We start from the raw sequence: 21,017 nt of genomic DNA, 5'->3' as shown, positions 1-21,017 counted from the left end.
TGAGGAAATGTTGGTCAAAATGTACAAACTCAGTTTAGGATGAATAAATTCTGGGGATCTAATGTGCAGCATTGTGACTATAATTAACAATACTATATTATATACTTGAAAGTTGGTAAGAAGTAAATCTTAAATGTTCTCACCACACACACACACACAATGTAATTATATGAAGTGATGTGTATGTCAACTAACCTTATTGTGGTACTCATTTTGCAATATATAAGTTTATCAAATCATCACGTTGTACACCTTAAACTTACCCTGTGCTGTATGTCAATTTTATCTCAACAAAGCTAAAAAAATGTAGCTGTATGGGAGGAGAGTTTTTTTAAATAAAACAAGATTGGACGTGAATTAATAACTGGAATCTGAGTGAAATGTATAAATGTGTTTCAATACTATTCTCTCTTATTTTGTATATGTTTGAAATTTTTCATTAAAAATGTTAAAAAATAAGGGCTTCCCTGGTGGCGCAGTGGTTGAGAGTCCACCTGCCGATGCAGAGGACGCAGGTTTGTGCCCCGGTCGGGGAAGATCCCACATGCCGCGGAGTGGCTGGGCCTGTGAGCCATGGCCGCTGAGCCTGCGCGTCCGGAGCCTGTGCTCCGCAACGGGAGAGGTCACAGCAGTGAGAGGTCCGCGTACAGCAAAAAAAAAAAAAAAAAAAAAAGTTAAAAAATAAATAAATCACAAAACAAAAACAAAGCAAAAAAAAAAAAAATCTCTTGACACAAGCTGTTCTAAATTTTCTAATTCTGGTATAGATTTTCCTTCTAAATTTGTTTTATAAAAATAAGGCAGAAATCATGAAGATAAGAATGACTTTCTGTGGTTGTAAATCATAGTAAATGTCATATGACTATTTACTGTGTTTAGTAGAAAGCCTTATAGTAGAATTATAACTGTAATATTTAGAGTCGGTCACATGGTCAGTCGATGTCCACCCAGCAGTCCAGCACAGGTTCCCAGCCATCATCTCTGACTCCTTCCCCCACAGGAAATCCATCACACAGTGCTGTCAGTTCAGCATCCTAAATCTCCTGAACCTACCTACTTCTCTCCATCCTCACTGGCACTACCATACCTAATAATATTTTTAATTTCTCTTGGCAACTGGCTCCCTTTTTTCCTCTCTCTTTTAAAAAAATGTTTGCTTGATACAGTAATTTGTGATTTAGCTCAAACCAAAGCAGACAGTGGAGAATGATATTAATGTCCCCTCTAAAACACAGTCAGTTCTTTCTGCCATGTCTCCCCACAGGACTTTTAATGCTGCTAATGGCATAGAAGCGATCGCTGCAATTGTCCAGTTATGTGTCAATAATGATGATAAGCCAGCTCTGATTTCTGCAACTCAAATATGACAACACCATACATCTTCCCAGTAGATTCAACGGGAATGAAGATAATTCATGTGTTTTCCTATCTAAGAGGAAATAGAGGTGGAGAGGGAATTTACTACTACCTTCCTGATAGTAATGATGGCCCTGACTTTATGGATCCAATCGGAGGTTACCAAAAAAATTAATTTCTAGGACATGTTATTGGGATTGCTTCTTATTAAAAGACTTCTGATTTCTTGTCCTCTATCATCACAGTAAAGTCAGTACAAATATGTTCAAAAACATAATCTAGAGTTTTCTGAAAATAACCTTTTCAATGCAAGTGGTGAGGTCTCCATGGGTTCATTTTAACCACGAATGTGCACCTAGATGCCTCAGGAGCTTTTTCTAAGTGTCCAACTCGCAGATAGAGGTTCGTATTCGTTAGGACAGAGAAGGGCATAAGGCTGGGGCATTTTGAAAAGCTTCCCCATCTGACACCCACTGTTGGTTAAGAACTATTTTATAATTGAATCTAATTTAATTAATCAACTCTGTCCAGTTATTATTAACCATTTCAGATGGAATCCACTACCTCAACTAAAATGTAGCTTTATAATTGTGATGTAAAAATGATTAAACCAGCTTGCCACCAAAAATTGCTCATGAGATTGGGTTTGGGGGCAGTGGCAACTGCTTCAAATCACATGAGAATCTTCACCCACTGTTTAAAAGACTTGCTTTGGGGTGAGGGGACTTATGGACAGCGTGAGCATATTTTTTGAAAGGACACGTAGGGCAGTTTGGCAAGTATAGGTGCACAGGAAAACAGGGAGGTGTTTGTGAAATCAGAGACATTATTTAGCTTAACGTGTGTCTCTGTTGAAGCCTCTCCTTTCACATAGCCCCCTTCACACGCTGTGCTCTAATCATATTGAACCTTGTGCCGGTCACAGAACATGGATCATGTATCCCCTCGTCTCTGCCTGCTCCCTCTGCCTAAACCAGCTGTCCTCCCTCTCCGCCCACCTTCCTTTCACTTGGTGTCATGTTTACCAGTGTTACAAACCCCTGGAGACAGGGCCGGCCTCTTGTCCACAGCAGATTCTCCAGCACAGGGCAGTAACACAGGACAGACTTGAAGATTAAATGAGTGAATATTCTTACAGTGGTGATGCATGCCCTGAGGCACTCATAACCTTGCTCTCCGGTGAAATTGAAGAAAGTGGCCAAATGTCCAGTTTATTTTTCTACCTGAGGTTTTTCTCAGAAAAGCAAAGTCTATATTCCAAATTCCCTTTCCACGTTAGGAAATGCAGGTGAATTAAGGAAAGAAACACTAGTGTTCAACATCCTCAGTGCGATGGGCTAGTGACTCTCTTGTAACCAGCCACGTGGCCTCCACTGATGGAAACAGATGACCGTCCCTTCAGTTCCCCTTCATCCCCTAGGAAACACTTAGACTCTGTAGAAGGCAGTTTGCAAGCTCCTGGGTCCCTTGCAGGACTGACGATAAATGAGCCCCAATGCTGGGGAGCAGCCAGGCAGTGGACTTGATTTCTCCTCTCTTTGGGAACTACAGCTTGTCCTCTGTCCAAAAACCGAGTAAGGGTAACAAAGCCTGCGAGCAAAGAATGCTTTGAGAAGTTGAAATAGGCTCTTCTTTCTTTTCCAGTGAGAGTCACAGACTTGAAAATCTCTCCTTGTGGCATCTGATGTTGCATGGACTGATGTTTTTATGATAAAATCATGGGACTAAAACAGCCTGTAATTGAGTATTATGAAAGTGATTGTCAAAGGGAGAAAAACGGTCTTTTAGCCAATGGGTGTGCCTGGCAATTGTTTAGGCTTTGGATAAACTCAGCTTTAGATCTTTGTCCAAGAGTGTACAAAGCTCACCAGGCCTTGACATGGATTTAAAAAAAAAACTAGAATCCTCAAACCAGAAAAGCAGGCTGCTGAGATGGTGTAGGAGCTCAGACTTCAGCTGAACTTCCCACAGATCCCTGGAGGTGAGCTTTCCCTCCCATGCAGAGTTCTCTTGCAAAGAGGACAACTCCTGGGCTCATTTCCCTGGATGTTGTATTTTGACCTCTGCCTTAAATGGGGAGAGCACAAGTTCATAAAACTGTTTCAAATTATGTGTTTTAATTGTTGCCCTTTGTTTGCTTTAGAACTCTTGCTTAATTTTTGTTATCCCAGTTTAACTGTAATTTTCTGTGGAAGGGCTTGAGTCCTTTGACTGAGGCAAGTTTCCAGTTGAACTAACACATGGCACCGTTTATTGTAATTCTTTGATTTCTTCTCTTTCTGGGTGACCAATGAGCTCCTTTTGAGGGCAGTGTCTTAGGGCCAACTCAGTACCTGGCACACGTAGCTCAATATTCAGCTAATGAACAGAATCAATAGTTCTTTATCAAGCACCTATGATGTGCTAACCACTGTCTTAAGTACAGGGAGAAAACAATTAGATAAGGTAGACAGGATCTCTGCCCTCATAGAGCATGCTTCCTTAGTGGGGAGATTGGCCAAGAGCAAGTAAACCAGAAGTATATGATATAGTTTTAAGTTGTAATTAGCACCAGGAAGGAAACCATTGAAAGAGAAAATAATTGTTACTATCTTAAGCCATTGCTATAGTTTGGTCTATTTTATCTTTGAGAGCACTGGGAAAAAATAAAATAACAGCATCAAGTGGAAAAGTATATTCTCATCCTGAAAAAGACAGGTAACCCAATGGAAAACTGGGCAAACAATTCATAGAAGGAGAAATCTGAATAGCTAACATAAGAAAGAGATGCACAACTTTGTTACTCATCAGAGAAAGACAAATTAAAACAGTAAGATACCACTTTACCCCAATTAGGATTGAAAAATTTAGGAAGTCTGATAATGTCAGGTGTTGATGAGGATACAGAGAAGCAGTCAACCTCATGTGCTGCTGTTATGAGTTGGAGCTGACCAACAATCTGACAGCATTTCATAGAATTAAGGCTGTGTGTATCCTATACCCCACCTCCAGTATGCGTGCCAGAGAAAACCTCCCACAGGTTCACAAGGAGGCCTGTGTGAGAACGTTCATCACTGCACAGTTGTGGTCAGCAGAGTTGGAAGAGGCCATCACTCGAGGAGGAGAACGTAAGGACATATGCCAAGGAATTCCACGTATCAGACTCTGAGCAGATGTATATAATTCAAAGAAATTTAAAACAGATTCAAAAACAACACTAATAATGTTCCAGAAAGCCTGACTATCCAAGGATATATATGAAACACATTAGCGTGGCTGCCATCGTTGTGGGGAGTTGGATGGAAGAGGAAATGAGAATGCAGAGAAGAAAAAATGTAATGAAGAAAAAGAGCAGTACAAAGAAGAGGGTAGTACCTCCACTCTAAAGTTCCAATAATAAAGAGGAAAGAGGAAAATCTACTGGAGAAAAAAAAAAAAATGAAAGAGATTTCACATCTTGAGAGCTACCACTCTAGTCCAAAGTTTATTTACTTACTCTCAGTGCTCTTACTCAGTTTGAGTAGCTTGAAGGCAGTGACAGACTCTGAATATCTGAGACCGAGCTCAGTAGACTGGGAACTTCATGGATGAAGCCCAAGGGAACTAAACTATACCTACAGGGAGGAAGAAGTTCTGACCTAGTAGCCAGATTTCACAGGTGAAGAAAAGTCAGCATCATCAGAAAGGGACTGAAGTATCCTTAAACACTTTATAAGAAATTACTAAAAAATAGTCTCTTTGAAAACTTTGGCATAAGTTCAGCCATTTTAACTAAATTCCACTTTGGTAAATAAAATGTGAAATTCCAGGTACTCAATCATTGAAGGCCTGAATAAACGGGGCTATCTGATGTTCAAAGCATTGCCATCACCTTCTGACACAATATTTAAATTGCAGTTTTAGATGTCTGGAACAATTATCCTTTTCCCAACATTTTATAACTAAAATTTCCAAGCATACAGAAAAGTTTTTAAAAAATTGTAGAGTAAATGCCCATATACCCCCCCGACGTAAATTCCACAATTAGCATAGTGCTCTATTTCCTTTATCACACGTCTCTCCATCTGTCTGTCCATCCATCAACCCATCTTGTTTAAATGCATGGGAAAAAATAAATAGCAATTACTTTTTAAGAAGACATAACTACAGAAAGAAATTTTCCAAGAAAACAATAAATGGCATATTTCTCTCTAAAATTTAGAAACGAGAATTTTCTCCCTGCTGCCAGTGTAAGAAGTTCCTGGGAAAGAAGATGATCTACAAACAGGTGATCAGTTGTTAAAATATCCAGGGTTGGTTTTAATAGCATATTAACTCTAATCCTTTGGCTTGGAGTCAAATCAATCAGTGAGTGCAACAGGGAATACTAACCTCCTGTGGGGAACATCACTGCAACTAATGAATGAAATTTATTTCCTCTCTTGATGAGAAAAGAAGGGACTTTTAAACTAACTGCTGAGTAGGACCTTTAAAAAAAAAAACCATTTAGATTCTGGGCTGGCTATATGAACTTAAACTAATATAATATTTTATAACTCAGTTTTTCTATATTTAAAAATGAAAAATAGTATTTGTCACTCTATAAAAAAAAATAAGTCATTTCAGAGACACCCAAAGTGGTGGTATCTTTGAGCGGCACCTGAAAAAAATTTATTAACGATTAACCATTTATCAGTTATACTGTGTTGTGGACCTAAAAGTTGTGGTCCTAAGAAGATCTGCATTAAAAAAAATTCATTTATGCAAGCAACTGCTTCATTGGGGGAAAAAGTGATTAAGGTAGAATTCCAACTCACCATACTAAAGTTAGTTTACTGTAGAACTGTAAAGAATAAAATAATTTGTTTTGAATAGCTTTAAAGATGACCTTATGATCCCCCACACTGGCTGAGCCAAGTTCTGGACAAACTTTTATCTGATGCTGAAATTCATGCTCTTAAACTGGCGTGCCATGTACGATCAGGGAATTTTTAATCATCAAAGAGATTTCGGTGAGGTTCATTTTCCTCCCATCTCCTCCATCTCCTCCCCATTTCCTTACTGATCCTCTCTGCCCTCTTGGCTTTTTGACACTGTGTTTGCCCCATGTTCTCCTCCTACCTTCACCCAATCCTTCGGCCTTCCCAGGGCCTCTCTTTCTCCTATAGACCCTCCTGGAAGTGTTCTGCTGTCTTTAGCCCTCTTTGTTTCTTATCCTATATGAACTCAAGCGCCTGCTGGGCCAGGCAGGTAACAGGAAGCAGAGGGTTTCCCTGGTGGTGCAGTGGTTAAGAATCCGCCTGCCAATGCAGGGGACATGGGTTCAAGCCCTGGTCCGGGAAGATCCCACATGCCACGGAGCAACTAAGCCCGAGCACCACAACTACTGAGCCTGTGCTCTAGAGCCCGTGAGCCACAACTACTGAGCCCATGCACCACAACTACTGAAGCCCACGTGTGTAGAGCCCGTGCTCTGCAACAAGAGAAGCCATGACAATGAGAAGCCCACGCACCGCAAGGAAGAGTAGCCCTCGCTCGCCGCAACTAGAGAAAGTCCACGCGCAGCAATGAAGACCCAACGTGCCAAAAATAAATAAATAAATAAATTTTTTAAAAAACCAGGAAGCAGAGATGTGAGGCTGCCGAAGCCCCTCTGGGGGAGTCGCTTCTCGGCACCACGTCACCAGATCTGAGGTTTCAAGGGAACTGGAAATCCAAAATGTGTGTGAAGATCTCCTAATTTTTAAAGGTAAGCAACACATTTGAAAATTTTTAAAACACCGTGAGGGAAAAACGTCTGCAGGCCAGACTGGGCCACAGGCTTCCCATCTGTGACCTGCGTCCATGACCTTTTCCTTATGAATTAATATCTTCACCCCTGTCTGTAGCTCCCCCTTGACCCCCAACTTCTCTCTCATGTTCCACACTCCCAGTCACCTCTGGATGTTTTCATCTGAATGTTCAGCTGACATCTCAAACTCGAAACTGAACCCATCTTTTCCCCTAGAAAACCACTTCTCCTTCAAACTCCCTTACGTTGATAGAACCACGTCTCTTCCTTTCACTGAGATTCAAAAACTCATGCATTAACATAAAGTCTTATTGAGAACCCACGAGGTATCAGATACTGTTCTAAACAACACAGGATTGACAAGACACATTCTCTGACCTCAAGAAGCTCACAGTCCAGTGGAGGAGATACCAAATAGAGAATGACAACACAATGTGATGCATACTCTAGAAGCTGTCTATCCAGAGGCCTAAGGCAGTGTGAGGACAGGAGCAATCCAGGCATCACGGAATTCATTCACTCGATCCACCAAGATATGTTGAACTCCTCCAGTACTCTAAGCCCTGGGGTTAACACCTCATATAAAGTATTGGAGGTACAGTTTTGAAAAATATAGAAGATTTTTTTGTTCTCATACAACTACCCAGGGAGACTGGCAAAAAACAAGTAGGCAAGTAAACAAGATCATTTCCGTTAGGGACAGAAGTCTCCAGGCTGCTGTGAGCAAGTCTGCAGTGTATCCCCTGCACAGAGACCCAGCTGAGGGGGAGGACGAGGTCTGCGCCAGCCAGAGGGAGCTCCTTTTTCTAATTACTGCAAAGGCACTCTACACCCTCGCGGTGGCCCTGGATCTTACAAAGTGAAATCGAGTGCCATGGAGACTCTTAGACAAGGTGGTCAGGGAAGGTCTTGCTTTGCAATCCAAATGATGAGATCATCTGAAGGGAGAGTCTTCATGGCAGAGAACAATCAACAGAACAGCTCGAGGCAGAAACAAACTTGGAGTGTGAGGAACAGAAAAAAGGCTGGCGGGGGAGCAGCTAGGAACAAGACTGTGCGTGTGTGCGCAGACACATCATATTCTGAAGGTGTTTGGGGGTTGGGGGGTATGAGTGTTAGGAAATGAGTCAGAAAGAGAAGATTCCATCCAGATTGTGGAGGGTTATGATAATAAGCCAGTGAAGAGCCAAAACTGGGAAAGGGAGATTATAGGATCAGAGATTCATTTTGTTTTGGTTTGAAGGAAAATGATTCTACTGGCAGCTAGCTGGTCAGTTAGGAGGTTGTTATAATAGCTAGGGATAAAAACGGAGAAAATAAAGAGAATAAAGAAAGAATGTGATATACAAGAGATAGTACCTCAGTAAGAACAGCAGGACTTGTCTAACTGGACCCCGTGGATGAGAAAAAGGAAGGCTTGGGAGGCCTCTTGTGATGCTCTCCCCACTGCCGCCAGCTACACCCTCAGTCCCCACGGTCCACCAATGTCTTCCTTCCCTTGTCTCTCCATCTCCCCGCTTCCTTTCCATCTGAGAACACTTGCCTAGTCTCCAGAGAGCCTCCTTCCTCTGAACTGATGCGGCACTTTATGCATCCCACAGATTTATGACGTCTCACGTTGTAACTCAGAGCATTATTTCTTGTGTACCTGTCACATCATCCTGCTTAGACTGTCAGCTACTTGAAGATAGGAACCAAGTGTTATTTACCCTTTCATGACTCAAATAGACAATCCCTGCCACATTATGGTTGCAGGAAAAATAGAATCAGTGAGTAAAAAGTAGCCACATACTAAGTTATGGCAGGGCGGCTTGTGACATGCAGTCTTAGAAACACGCACATACAGATTATTCAAGGCTAGTGAATGATAAGATGAACCTCATCTTTACATAGACTCGGTTGTGAATTTGTTTAAGGCAGTTCTTACATTTATTGTGTGCATTTTTCTTACACCAAGTACACCTAATAATAATGCTCAGGAAATGTAACCACCTGTTCTCAAATAATCACAGAAACAAAATTTAAAAGTTGCCAAGTAAAGAGATAGATGAACATGCCAAAAAGCAGAGCCCCAGTGGTCGAATGCAGGAGGAGACGATGGTGTCCACTCTAAGGCCCCCTTGCTCTCAGTATCAGCCCCGAGTCCTTTCACTCTACCTCCCCTGGCTGAGCTTTCACTGGGCCACGCGAACCATGAGAAATTTATGAGAAGCAGTAAATCACCCTGTATAAGAGAAGTTTATCTTGCAAGGTCATTTCTCCTGTTAAGAAGAGAAAAAAGTGGCTTGTACCAACTCTGGCTGACATCTCTGATCTCCAGCGTTCGCTGGTTGTATGGACAGGCTGTAAAGATCCAGCCATTCTCTTTCCTATTTCGGCACCACGTTGCAAAGTACATGTGGAAATGATACAGCAGTCACGGAGCACAACATTTTAACATTTCCATGTTCTAGTTTGCATTTTAGCTTCAATGAGAATTTCCTTATAAAAAAGAGACATTTGGGGGAAGAGAACTGGAGTGCAGAGGGAGAGACTGTATCTTAACTGGATCTCCACCTGTTACTATAGCACACAAAACCCGGGAAATCCTAGAAAAGGTCTTGAAAACCAACAGCCCTGGGCGTGGCAATCAAGGTTGCCATGGCGCCCACGTGAATAAGGAAGAGTCCAGGAAAGCAAGAGGTTATCTGTACATCTTTCTTATCAGTTAACAAAGAGCACCACGGGACAACAGGAGCCACATACCCTGCGTTCTTAATGAGAGAATAAAGGGTATTCTGGGAAGTACTTATAATGTAGAAGAGGGATATTCCACAGTGTTGAGGATTAAACCAGCAATTGAAGTCTATCCACAGAAGTGAGCCAAAGAAGAAAGCCAGCCTTCGGAGTATGGAGGTGTGGCCTTAGTGACGTCACCACAGATTGTATCACTACAAGATCCTGTTACTAAGAGAATCGCCCCTTTTCCATTCTGGACTCCTGTCAGTTTTACTTATTTATAAACTCAGTGCCCCCTTGGCATGGATTGCTCCTCAGGTGATGAATGAACCTGGCTGCCTGGAACGGGAATGCCACGCCCCGCTTTCCCAGGTCTCTGCACTTGACTTCCTAGGAATGAACTTCGGGTGTAACCTCCCCTGGGAAAGTGAGGGGTTGGCCCTCGGAACTCCTGTTGCTAATCATCTTGACTGTCTCCCTTCAACTCACCTGGGAACGGGAAAACACTGGGCCAGGGGAGAACTAATTATTTTGCTGAACAGTGACAGTCCTAAGGCCCCGGGCAGGCGTTACCTACACAGGAAACATAGAAATCTCTTTCCTGAGTGTTCTAGGGAAGGGCCACACCCAGAAGTGATACAGCTGCTACCAGATGAAACCCCAAGAGCCCCACCTTGGCCGCCTGTTGACACACTCCCAAGGCCGTACCCTGAGGCTGACAGCTGTGCCTCTGCTCTTTTCTCTCAACCTAGGAAGCTTATGAAAATGCAAGAGAGTGAGGGTGATTTTATTTTACAGATACCTCTGAATATATCTTATATTTTAGTATATACAAAATAGTTTATATTTTAAGCAAATTACATAAAAAACTTGTGTTTTATTATTAAAAATAAATTTCTGGGGAATTCCCTGGTGGTCCGGTGGTTAGGACTCAGCGTGCTCAGTGCCGGGGCCCAGGTTCGATCCCTGGTCAGGGAACTAAGATCCCACCCGCTGCATGGCATGGCCAAAACAATTATTTTAGTTAAAAAAAGATAAATTTCTGATGGTAACACCTCTCAAGCGAAGTGATAGCCTTGCTGTGAGAGACCAAAGAATTTCTTCTGTGGAGGATGTGGTCCTGGGAGACAGGAGGAAGTAACTTGACTTCCGCCACTCGGCCCTTGCGGCCCAGTGAGCAGGCCATCCGGCGCTGTTATCGAAGTATTTGTTGTCCAAGAGCTTGTAGGTAGGAGACTGTGGAAGGGCCCAACATGCAGACATACCCGCTACCTTGCTACTCCAAGTGCGCCTTGCTGACCAGCAGGACTGGCAAAACTGGCTTCACCTGGAGACTGGTCAGAAACTCAGGATCTCAGGCCTCACTCCATTCTTGCTGAACCGGAATCTGCATTTTAATAACTCCCTTACTGATTCGTGTACACTTTGAAGTTTGGGAAGTACTGCCCCGAGGAACTGACAAATTACGAATTAGTCTCCACTCACACATCTCTACCTACTGCCCTGAAATCCCCGTGCCTATCAGCCTTCCCTCCAGAAGCAAATATAATAACGTGACATAAAGCAAATCAGCCGCAGAGTGAATCTGCAAACCTCGCAAAAGATGCAGGTTTCACAGAATTCACAGACGTGATCTCGGAGAACCACTCAGATGACAACCAAAGCGTCGGCAAGCGAGGAAATGGCAGGCGTAGACTCCTTAACAAGCGAAGAGGAAATAATCTACAAGGATGGTGACATTCCTTCCAAAGAGAATGATTTGAATACCAAAGAATTCTGACAGGCCCTTGAGGAAAAACGATGAGGCTCATGAATATCTTTGTAAAAATGACCCACTTTATGATTGTGCTGCGGACGTTAAACATATAGTTTTGTTGAAAAACTATGCTCCAAAAAAAACATAGTATTTCAACACTTCACTCAGGCTTCAATCATTCTAAGGAGGAGCACATTGTTTTAATAACTTAAATGATCTTATGTGAGAGAAATGACACTTTCGTAAGTTTTAGTTCCATTTTTCAAGACAAAGTCTAATCAGAACTTGCTGTCACTATTTCTCCTGATGTTTGGTCCCTGTTTGAAGGGCACTTCTGCTCAGTGGACTGTCCCAGGGCCGGTGTTCCTCCCACAAGACTCACTGGATTCCAGTGCTTACTGTTGCGTAGTCCTTTTTCCTTTTTCGCTTATGAGACTTCTTTTGGGTACCTATGACCAGTGTGGGATAACTGATACCTACTTACTCCACAACTCAGTGGATGTTCCGTGCATTGTGATACCACAGAAGGGGGTTTGCCCGTGCGGTTAGAGCTCTAGGGTAGGTATCTGTTCAGGGTTACCTTATCCACCATGAGGAAGTTCTCCAGCATCTCTCCGTTTTCACAGGTGACATGGCCAACCTCCCTCACGGCTCTGGGCAGGATCTCTCGCACCTCCTGGGCGATCATCCCTAGACACAAACACTCCAACAGGTTTTGTCAGGAAAAGACCTTTCTGGAGAAAATCCTCCCAGGCCTACCTCAGAATGGGAACCCTGACAACTACACAGGATGCCTCTGCGAATAGATGCTTATCCCCCCTCAGCATTTGCTTTGATCTACGAGGCATTTAAAAAGCAAAGGAGGAATTTGGAGCCAAGGACCACTAGAGGATTAAAAGAGGGAGTGTTGTTTTCTCCACTCTTTCTTGAGACTCTGAGCCGAATGTTGGAAGGGGTTAAGTACCTTCAGATCCCTGTACACAGACGTGAGGCTAGGGCATCGGCTTGATTTTCTTTCTTCTTCTGCAGGAGGGCCCTGCCCTCTAAATGGTCCTTTTTTCTTTAGAATTCCTGGACTGGAGTACGAACATCACTCTGCACTTCTCTGACCTGGACCTGCCTGTCCCGCCACCTTCCCTCTCTATCCCGATGCTGCCCAGTGCTGCCTGTCATACAGTTTGCGCTGCCATCCGCCCCTCGGCCCTCATCCCATGAGCAAGAGGCCTCCAGTGAAAGGAGACAATGTGTTCAAAATCCTCCACCGGTACCTTAGGGGGCAGGAGTGGGGATGGGGGTGTTGAGGAAAGATGACAGAAATTTCTTTAACTTTTCCTGCTCTGGTGATTATGGCTTTCACAGAGGACAAGTTAGACCGACAGGATGTCGTCAAGTGCCGTAGCATGCAGCCTCCAGGTGAAGAGGGAACTAGAACTTTAATAGCTGACAGTATAAAATTAAGAAGGGAGCTGTGTGTGTACCTGTTTGATGGGCAGTGTTTATTCCCATCGCAGATGCGAATTCAGGCTTGTAGTCGTATTCGACAATCCTCATTTGGGCTATTCTTCTCAGCTGTTCATTTGTGTCAACCTAATTTAATTAAAGAAGATCAGATTTCACCCGCTTAGATAGTTGCTATTCGAATCAAGGCCCAGAGTGGCCCAGAGAGATGAAGAATGCTGGGAATGTCCTTTCCTCTTGCCCAAACTATTTTAAGAGAAATTTATGTTTTTCTCCTCCAAGAAGCAAAAGTTTCAAGGTTCATGTCGGCGACTTCCATCCACTGACTTATAAACTGAGCCAGAGTTTATGTGGCTAAATTACAGGGCAAAACCTCCCTCATTCATTACTCTGGCCTCACTTCTGTCCACTGAGAGTTGAACCGTCCTTCTGAGAATGGGCGTTGATCACCTTGGAGAGAAACAATTTCTGTCCAGGATAGCAAGGTATCATTTCCAATTGAGCATGCAATATAAGCAGCTAAGAAATACAGGCTGACCTTGTATTTATAAATTAAAAATGCAGTGCTTAGTTTAAGTAACAACCTATTAAGAATGGGTATATCGTACATCATTGAATTGCTTATGGACATCTTGGCTGGAGAAAATTGTTTCAAGTGGCAGTTTGCTAGCCCGGATTACCCATCTGCTGGTCCCTCAAAATCCAGGCTACATTCCTACAGATGGCTTCTCCCCCAGACCCCCCTGGTCAGCGATGGTGTCCTCCTTGGAGCCAACCACTCTCACAGGTAGTTAAAAGCACTCAGAACTGTCACTGCAAGTTCCTCAAAAAAAATTTCACTGGGTCCCAGCAAAATGATAACAATAAAGACAATATAGTGGATTTTTCCTAAAGCTAAATGTGCTGATTCAAAGGCTTCCCTTTTGAGGTTTTTTTTTTTTTAATGAATTCATGGTAATAGCATAATTGATTTTTTTTAATGACCTTATTCCACAAGTAAAAAGTTGGCAGTCCTATGTGGGTCCTTAAATTTTCTTTTAGAGAACATAACTGGATTATGAAACCAGTTGTCTCTTGGCAATTAAAAATATACCGCCTGGACATTCATCCATATGTTGGAGCAACCAGAAATGCTTTTCTGTTGTTTTAAGAAACCCCTGCTTTGGCCCTGAACCCCTCCCTGGACCCACTCTGTCAAGTGAGCAGGAAAGTTCCTCCAATATCATAAAGGTTCTCTTTCCTTCACCAGTTTGGTGGGTTATCAAATGTTGTGACTTTGTGCTTAACTGGATAAATGGACTAACTTTAGTTCAGGTACTTGCTGGGGAGTCTAATTTTGAGCTCACTGCTGTTTTGATCATTGCTGTTATCAAAAGCTTGGTTCAGTTCTTTCATTCATTGCTTCATTTGACTAATATTTACCAATCACCTTCAACATACCAGGCACTACCCTGAGTGTTGGAACTTCAAAATGATTGCCTTTTTAAAGTTCATGGTCTAGACAGGAAAACAGACTCATCCCATAAGATTATATTACAATGTGAGAAATGCAGGGTGATGATGGAGTTATGAACAGAGAATCACGGCAACTCCAAGGAAGCACCTAAAAGATTATCAGGGGACTGTAAAAGAAGGCTTCCCAGAGATGATGAAGCCCAACCGAGATCTCGGCTTGTTTCAGTTCTCAAACACGCTCTGCCCCTTTCACTACAAGGCCCCTGCTCAGGGCATTTCCCTGCCTCAGAAGCTCTTCCCTTCCACTCCTCTACCTCCGCCTCTCCCCATTTAAAACACCTCTTCACCAGAGAAGGATTGCTTGACCTCCAAGACTAGGAAGTTTCCCTTATGTGCTAATGGCACCCGTCCTTTTCCTTCATAGCATTAATCAAAGTTACCACCAGACAACTAGTGAGTCACTTTTACTATCTGTCTTCTCCTACAGAATAAACACCCCATGAGGGCAAGGACATATTTGAGGCCATGATTTTCTGTTCGTCACCACATCACCGGTTTCTAGTACCATTCCTTGCATGTAGTAGGTGCTTAACTAATATTTATAAAATAAATTAATAACTTTAAGATAGGAGTTAGTCAGGGAAAGATGAAGGGTGGGGAAGAGGGTGGAAAGGGTAAGACTAAGATAAGGATGCTGGGCAGAAAGAACACCATAAGCCAAGTCCTGAGGCAGCAAATCCCCTGAATTATGCCTGCACAACCAAGGCAGGGTTTGGTGTGACTAGACTGTAAAGATCAAGGTCAGAGCAGGGAGGGCCTTGCAGGCCATGCTAGGAAGGAACAGTCACAATCTCATATTGCCCTGTGCATACACCTGTCACTCTGAGCTCCTACATTCATTCAACAAATATTTAATGAGTAGCTACTATGTGCCAGATACTATGCCAGGCCCTGGAGATTCAATGAGTTTTTCTTATTTGGAGCTTAAATTTTAATGAAAGTTCCTTTCCTGAGGGTGAGGCCTGTGTTTTGTTTGTCTTAGGACCTGCACAGTGCCTAGCACAGTGTCTGACAGGTAACAGGCACCCAAACTTTGAATGAAGGAAAGAAGGAATGAAAGAATGGAGGTAGTGAAATGGCAGAACAATCCCTGATGCTAACAGAATCAAAGGCAGGGGGTCAGTCAGGAGCCGGCTAGTCTGGCCTTGCACTAGCCAGGCCCTGCCCTGTTCCCCACTCCCTGCACTCTGGGGGTCCCGTGCCCACCTGCCTGCTTCTCATTATCCCCTTGGTTCCTGCATGAGGCCCCATCAGAGACCAAAGCAGAGGCAGTGTCAGTTCATTTGCTGCAAGGGGAAAGCAGAGGAGGATGTGCCCTTCACTCCAACTGTCCAGGCTACACAGAGGGAAAATGACCCCTGCTGTCTAAGTTGGATCCTTGACTGCATTTTCCCCAAAGACATATTCCTAGACATAGCAGTTAGGTTCGCTAGTACTACCACCACTGTATTTCAGACAGATTTTTGGCCACACAAAATTCTGAGGGTTGGCTTGGGGACCTAAACACCTTCTGTAACAATCTTTTTCTAAGGAAATGCTCTTGTGATTTCTAATGCCGTGTTGTAGACTTTCCAAAGCTAAATATAAACTGCTTGTATTGCATGCTCCCTATGGCCTGTACTCTTGGCCCAGGAAAAACACTTGAGGCAAGGACTGTGCCCCCTTGGAATCCTCTACTGAGAACTGTACAAAGGCCACGACTCAACACCATGCCTTGCTCATCCATGTGTGCTGAGTAAGAGGGTAGGAAGTGAACTTGGGTGTCTAATCTGATCTTGCCCACAGCAATTTTGGAAAGTTTTGACCATGAATGCAAAGGGCCATCGCTGTCATGCTGCCTCACACCCAAGGTTTCTGTATCTTAACTCAAGCCTTTCACCGCAGAGAAGACATTGTAGACCGTGAACTCCAGTCCGTTCAGGGAGGGATATCTCATTACCCATGGCCCGCAGCCCGGACTATCAGTCTCCCATCAGGAGCAGCTTGAATGGCATTGGCTCACCCTGAACTTCTGCATTTGGCTCGTGGCCCTGAGGGGAGACTTTGCATGTTTGACTTTCTTGAGCTCTTCACACATTTGTCTTTAACTAGTTTACTGCTGGTGCGCTTGGGAGAAATAACCTTTGAGCATTTCACCTTAACTGATCTTTTTTCCCCTGCCTTTTCTTTTTAGCCGTTTGCTGCCTTATTTTCAGCCTTCACCACAGAATTTGGTGCATTCAACGTTCAACTTCCTTTTTTTTGCATTGACATTGCTGTTCTTCACGCCCCTTTGGTTTGCAGCATACCCTTTTCACCCTAATTTTTGCTTGTAAAAGCTGCATTTCCTCTCCAGTCTATCATCACCTCTGTAAACACCAAGTCTGGGTAAGTGAAACTGCTCTTCCCCGAAGCTGACCTCATTTCCCAGTGCCTCCGTTTCACAGGTTTCAGTCATATCTGCTTTATTGTCTCTGTGTCTTAGATGTGTGTCCAGATGAGCCCCAGAGATCTCCTCCAGGCCTCTCAACGCAGAGTGCTTGTGTGCTTAATATCTGCAAAGCCACGTTCGCTGCCTTGAGCGAGGAGACGCAGGGTCAGGCACGGCAGCAACGGATGTTCATCCTCCCAACACGGTATCAGGCAACATGTTTGGCCACTACAGTTGTCTCACAGCAGCTAATTCAGAAGCCAGCTCTGGCTGCCGTGCGTCCTTGATGGGAAATGCCTCCAGTCCTACGCTTGCAATCAGGTCAACCAAAGGTTCACTTCCCAGCACATTTGGAAGAATGGCCTTCTTTTAAAAGTTGGAAAAACTGAGTCAGAGAGAGGTGAAGATGAAGTTCACACATCTGTCAGCACCATCATCAACATTACCATCATGTCTCTTGTCTGTAATAAATGGTGAATAGGATAGACAAGATTTCTAGAAACATGTATTTCATAAATGTGGACAGATTATTAAGGACAAATATATTAATGTGAAATAACTTAACAGATGAATTACATGTAATTTGCATTTTTTGCAAGTAAATAATAGTAATATCTATTTGCTTAGCCTTATACAGCTAAAAAATGTTTCCCATATATAAGCTTAGAAAAAGTTCTTAACGTGAGTAAATATGGGCATTCCCTGTTCAGAGAATAGTAGAGTCATAGAGCGTGTCTGGGCCAAAGTTCCTGGGCGAGTGGGTGCCAGAATCAGGACTAAAACTCTGCCTTCTAACCAGAGACCACCTCCTCTTTATTTCCTCCTGCTTCTGTGAGCAGGAAGGCGATACAGGAACTTCATGTCGAGAGCCTGGATTAAGTGACATTTCACTTCATGGAGAAGTCTTCCTAGAGGGATTTGAGAAGTTCTAGGGAACCTTGTTATTTTGAGACAATATGTTTTCTTCAAACCAAGGAACACCATTTGAGGACGTTTAGTAAAAGAAGTTCTGGGGAAAGCCCAGTGGTGGCAGGAGTGGTGGTGGAGGACTTTCCCCACTTGTCATCTTCCATTTACATTTAGATAAGGCCTGGTGGAGAATTGTATAGCCAGTTGCAAGGATAAGTTTAAGTTGGTGTGATCTGAAACACAGCCAGTTCATTTCTTTCTAAAAGGCAGAGGCACGGTATCTAAGACTTGTATCTTGAAATGTATGTGAGAACCTTCTAGCCCTGAGAGTTCCCATCAGGTTAGGAGGTCACAGCTCTTCGAACACGAACCGCAGCTTCGCGATCAGTATAAAAGTCTACAATTACAACCATTCTTTGGAATCCTCTCAGTCAACGAGGACATTCCTTGGCTGGTTTAGAAAAACCAGTGCAGATTTGCACTGGGAAAGGAATGCAGTCTGGAAGAATGGCCAATGATTTACAGATTAAGTCTCCTATTAACTAAGAAAGAATAAGGAAAGGAGGTTTGAAAACTATTCTGCCACCCCGCCTCGAAATGTTTACAGGAGAAGCAGTGTGAGTGACAAGGTGGGGAGGTGGCAGACGCACTGAATGGGACGCAGAACTGAATGGTGGAACCAGGAGTGACCTGGCATCGTCATCGGGATCCCTTAGGTCTTCACAGCAGTTGTGACTTTCGGAGATGATTCAGTTCTTATTATCTCAGTGGGTTCAAAATTATTAAAGACTCTGTGGGTCCAGGCAGAGAGGCACCATTTCCATCTTATAGATAAGGACACTGAGTTTCGGCGAGGTCAGGCGTTTTATCCAGGCAAGTCCGAAGTGGATGAGCCGCCTCCTGGTTTCGGGGCCTGACTTCTGATTGCCACTAGGCGCCTGCCTCTCCGCAGGAGGAGAAAGTCTTGACCCGTAACCTGGGGAAATGGGATTGCCCGAGTGAGGCGTGAGGGGGTGGAGTTTCTCTAACTGCTCCTCAGAGAAGGATGCTGAGTGGGGAAGACAGTGGCTGGCAGGCCTGGTGCCAGGGACTCCGGGAGGAAGGGGCTGGAGAGGTCCAGGAGAAACACGGGCGGGAACTGGACTGAGACAGCATTTGAAAGATGAACAAGGAGATGGAAGTTTGGAGATGGAAAGGAAAAGGCAAGCTCCAGCAGTTGACAATGGAAAGGCAACGGCCTGTGGGAAATAACTCAGAGATTTCCTGCTTGTGAAGCCAGTGCTGTGCTGTCATGGCCACTGCTCCCGGCAGGTAAGTGCATTCTCTTGGGTAGGAACTGCTTTACAATTTCAGCAGAGATGCCTAACGACTCCAACACTTGTAACTGTTAAGCAGCATGTTCGTCTCACACCAACAGGTGACACGGAGAGATGCCTTGTGCCAGGCGTGTCGGGGGCCAGGAGGGCCCAGAACTCCTGACTCGGGTGTCAGAGGAGGTGTCCGAGGCCCGCCCCGCGCTCACCTCCTGGATGTTCTGCTTCGCCCGGCTGTCAGAGGGATGCATAATCGTCCCCATCACTTTCATGTTGCCACAGACAACCAGGGCTTCGTCCGGTGCATCTGTGTTTATGCCCACTCGACCATGACAAACGACAGATTCTGGAACTTGTCCTCGCTGCCATAATGCATCAATGTCATTTTCAAATTGCCCAGGGTTGGAGGCCTGGAGAAAATACATAAATATATTACAATTAAAGTTACAGATGCAGGAATAGATGATCGCTTTATTCCTCAAAGGAAAACAGAATGTTAGCCAAGTCTTTCACTTGAGAATCACATGTTGGATGGGACACTCTGACATATCCGAATAACTGTGACCCCAGGAGAGCCAGGGAGGCTCTCCTAACTGTTCTGCCCCCACCAGCAGAAGCTCAGCGTGTCATGGTTTGCAATGTCCAGTCTATATGGAATTGAGAATGTGTCAGTTATAGTAGGTGGATGATAAGGAGAAGAAGAACACTCAAAATGAGTATTTTTTCAGGGAGAATAATAATAATGATTTAAAACTAGAATATTACATCAGAAAATCTCACAAGTTTATTAAAGCTCAGATAATTTCAAAAAAACCCTTGCATTTAGCTAGCCCTTCCATAGTTTCAAAACACCTTCATGTTTATGATTTCATACACAATTGACAAGCAAATGACAATACAAACATATTTAGTACACCTCAGCTATTCCCTAAACACAGATGATTCTGACAGAAGAACTGTAACAGCTGCATTTGCTGTGTGCTAATCCACACCCCAATTCCATGCGATAGGACCATCATCTTCCTTTTACTGACGCTGAGACTCTGAAAGAATAAACAGATTGCCCCAGGCCACAAAGCTAATGAGTTCTAGAGCTGCGATTATGCTTCCTTTGATGATTAAATAATGATTCTAACTTTGAGTTTTGTGGTATTGCCTAAAAAAGCCCTGGCCAAATGCAGTCTTCAAAGAAAATCCAAGTGAATCTATCAGACTAGAGAAAGTTCTGGAGATTTTACTGTTAAATACATTTTTTTTGCCAAAGAATTTTCCACTGTACTGCCTTCCCTCCTCCCCATTTCCCTGTTGCCACTGAATATATTTCCACATATCTTTAAGTAAGGATCTATGAATCCACCAAAATCCTCACAACGAAATTAATTTGTTTTTTAAATTATGACCTATCCTCCTCTTACTCTCTTGGTATTATTTGAATGTTTTTACCATAGGCATGCGTTACCAATTTACAAATAATAATTAAAAGAAATCTCAAAGTTCAGATCTAAGTTTGGGTTCAGTTAAAAAACTTAGGTGTGTGCAACCTCCTGTTTCATTCCTACCTGTCTGAACCCTGAGCTGCTTGGAAGACTCAACTATTGACACTGGATAGACAAAAGCAGGGAAAGAATATAAAGTAACAACTTTGAACATTATTTTGTGTGAATTCACTTGAACAAAGAGCTTTTCCGCAAGATCCCTAGAGCCTCCTTGGTGGTGAATGGCAAATTGGCTTTGACTCAAATCCTTTTATAGCGAGCAATCAACTAAATCCAAAGGTATGCCAGATAAAATGTTGATGCATTTTCCTCTGCTCTGAACATAATGAGCCACTTC

General features: G+C 43.4%; 1 protein-coding gene across 2 annotated transcripts in view; it reads right to left on the bottom strand.

Annotated features, from left to right (window-relative positions):
* Nucleotides 1-21,017, bottom strand: part of MYRFL (myelin regulatory factor like) — a 115,389-nt gene that overhangs the window by 25,908 nt on the left and 68,464 nt on the right. For both annotated transcript variants that reach the window (XM_082665822.1, XM_082665823.1), the window contains exons 11-13: nt 19,394-19,594; nt 13,058-13,166; nt 12,160-12,269 (exon numbers count right to left, since the gene is read on the bottom strand). In XM_082665822.1, the coding sequence (XP_082521948.1) occupies nt 12,160-12,269; nt 13,058-13,166; nt 19,394-19,594 (420 nt within the window). The remainder of the gene's footprint in view (nt 1-12,159; nt 12,270-13,057; nt 13,167-19,393; nt 19,595-21,017) is intronic.

Source organism: Grampus griseus (assembly GCF_964374135.1).
Source record: "Grampus griseus genome assembly, chromosome: 11".
NCBI lineage: Eukaryota > Metazoa > Chordata > Mammalia > Artiodactyla > Delphinidae > Grampus > Grampus griseus.
The sequence above is the reverse complement of the archived record's forward strand: the minus strand, read 5'-3'. Positions and strand labels throughout refer to the sequence as shown.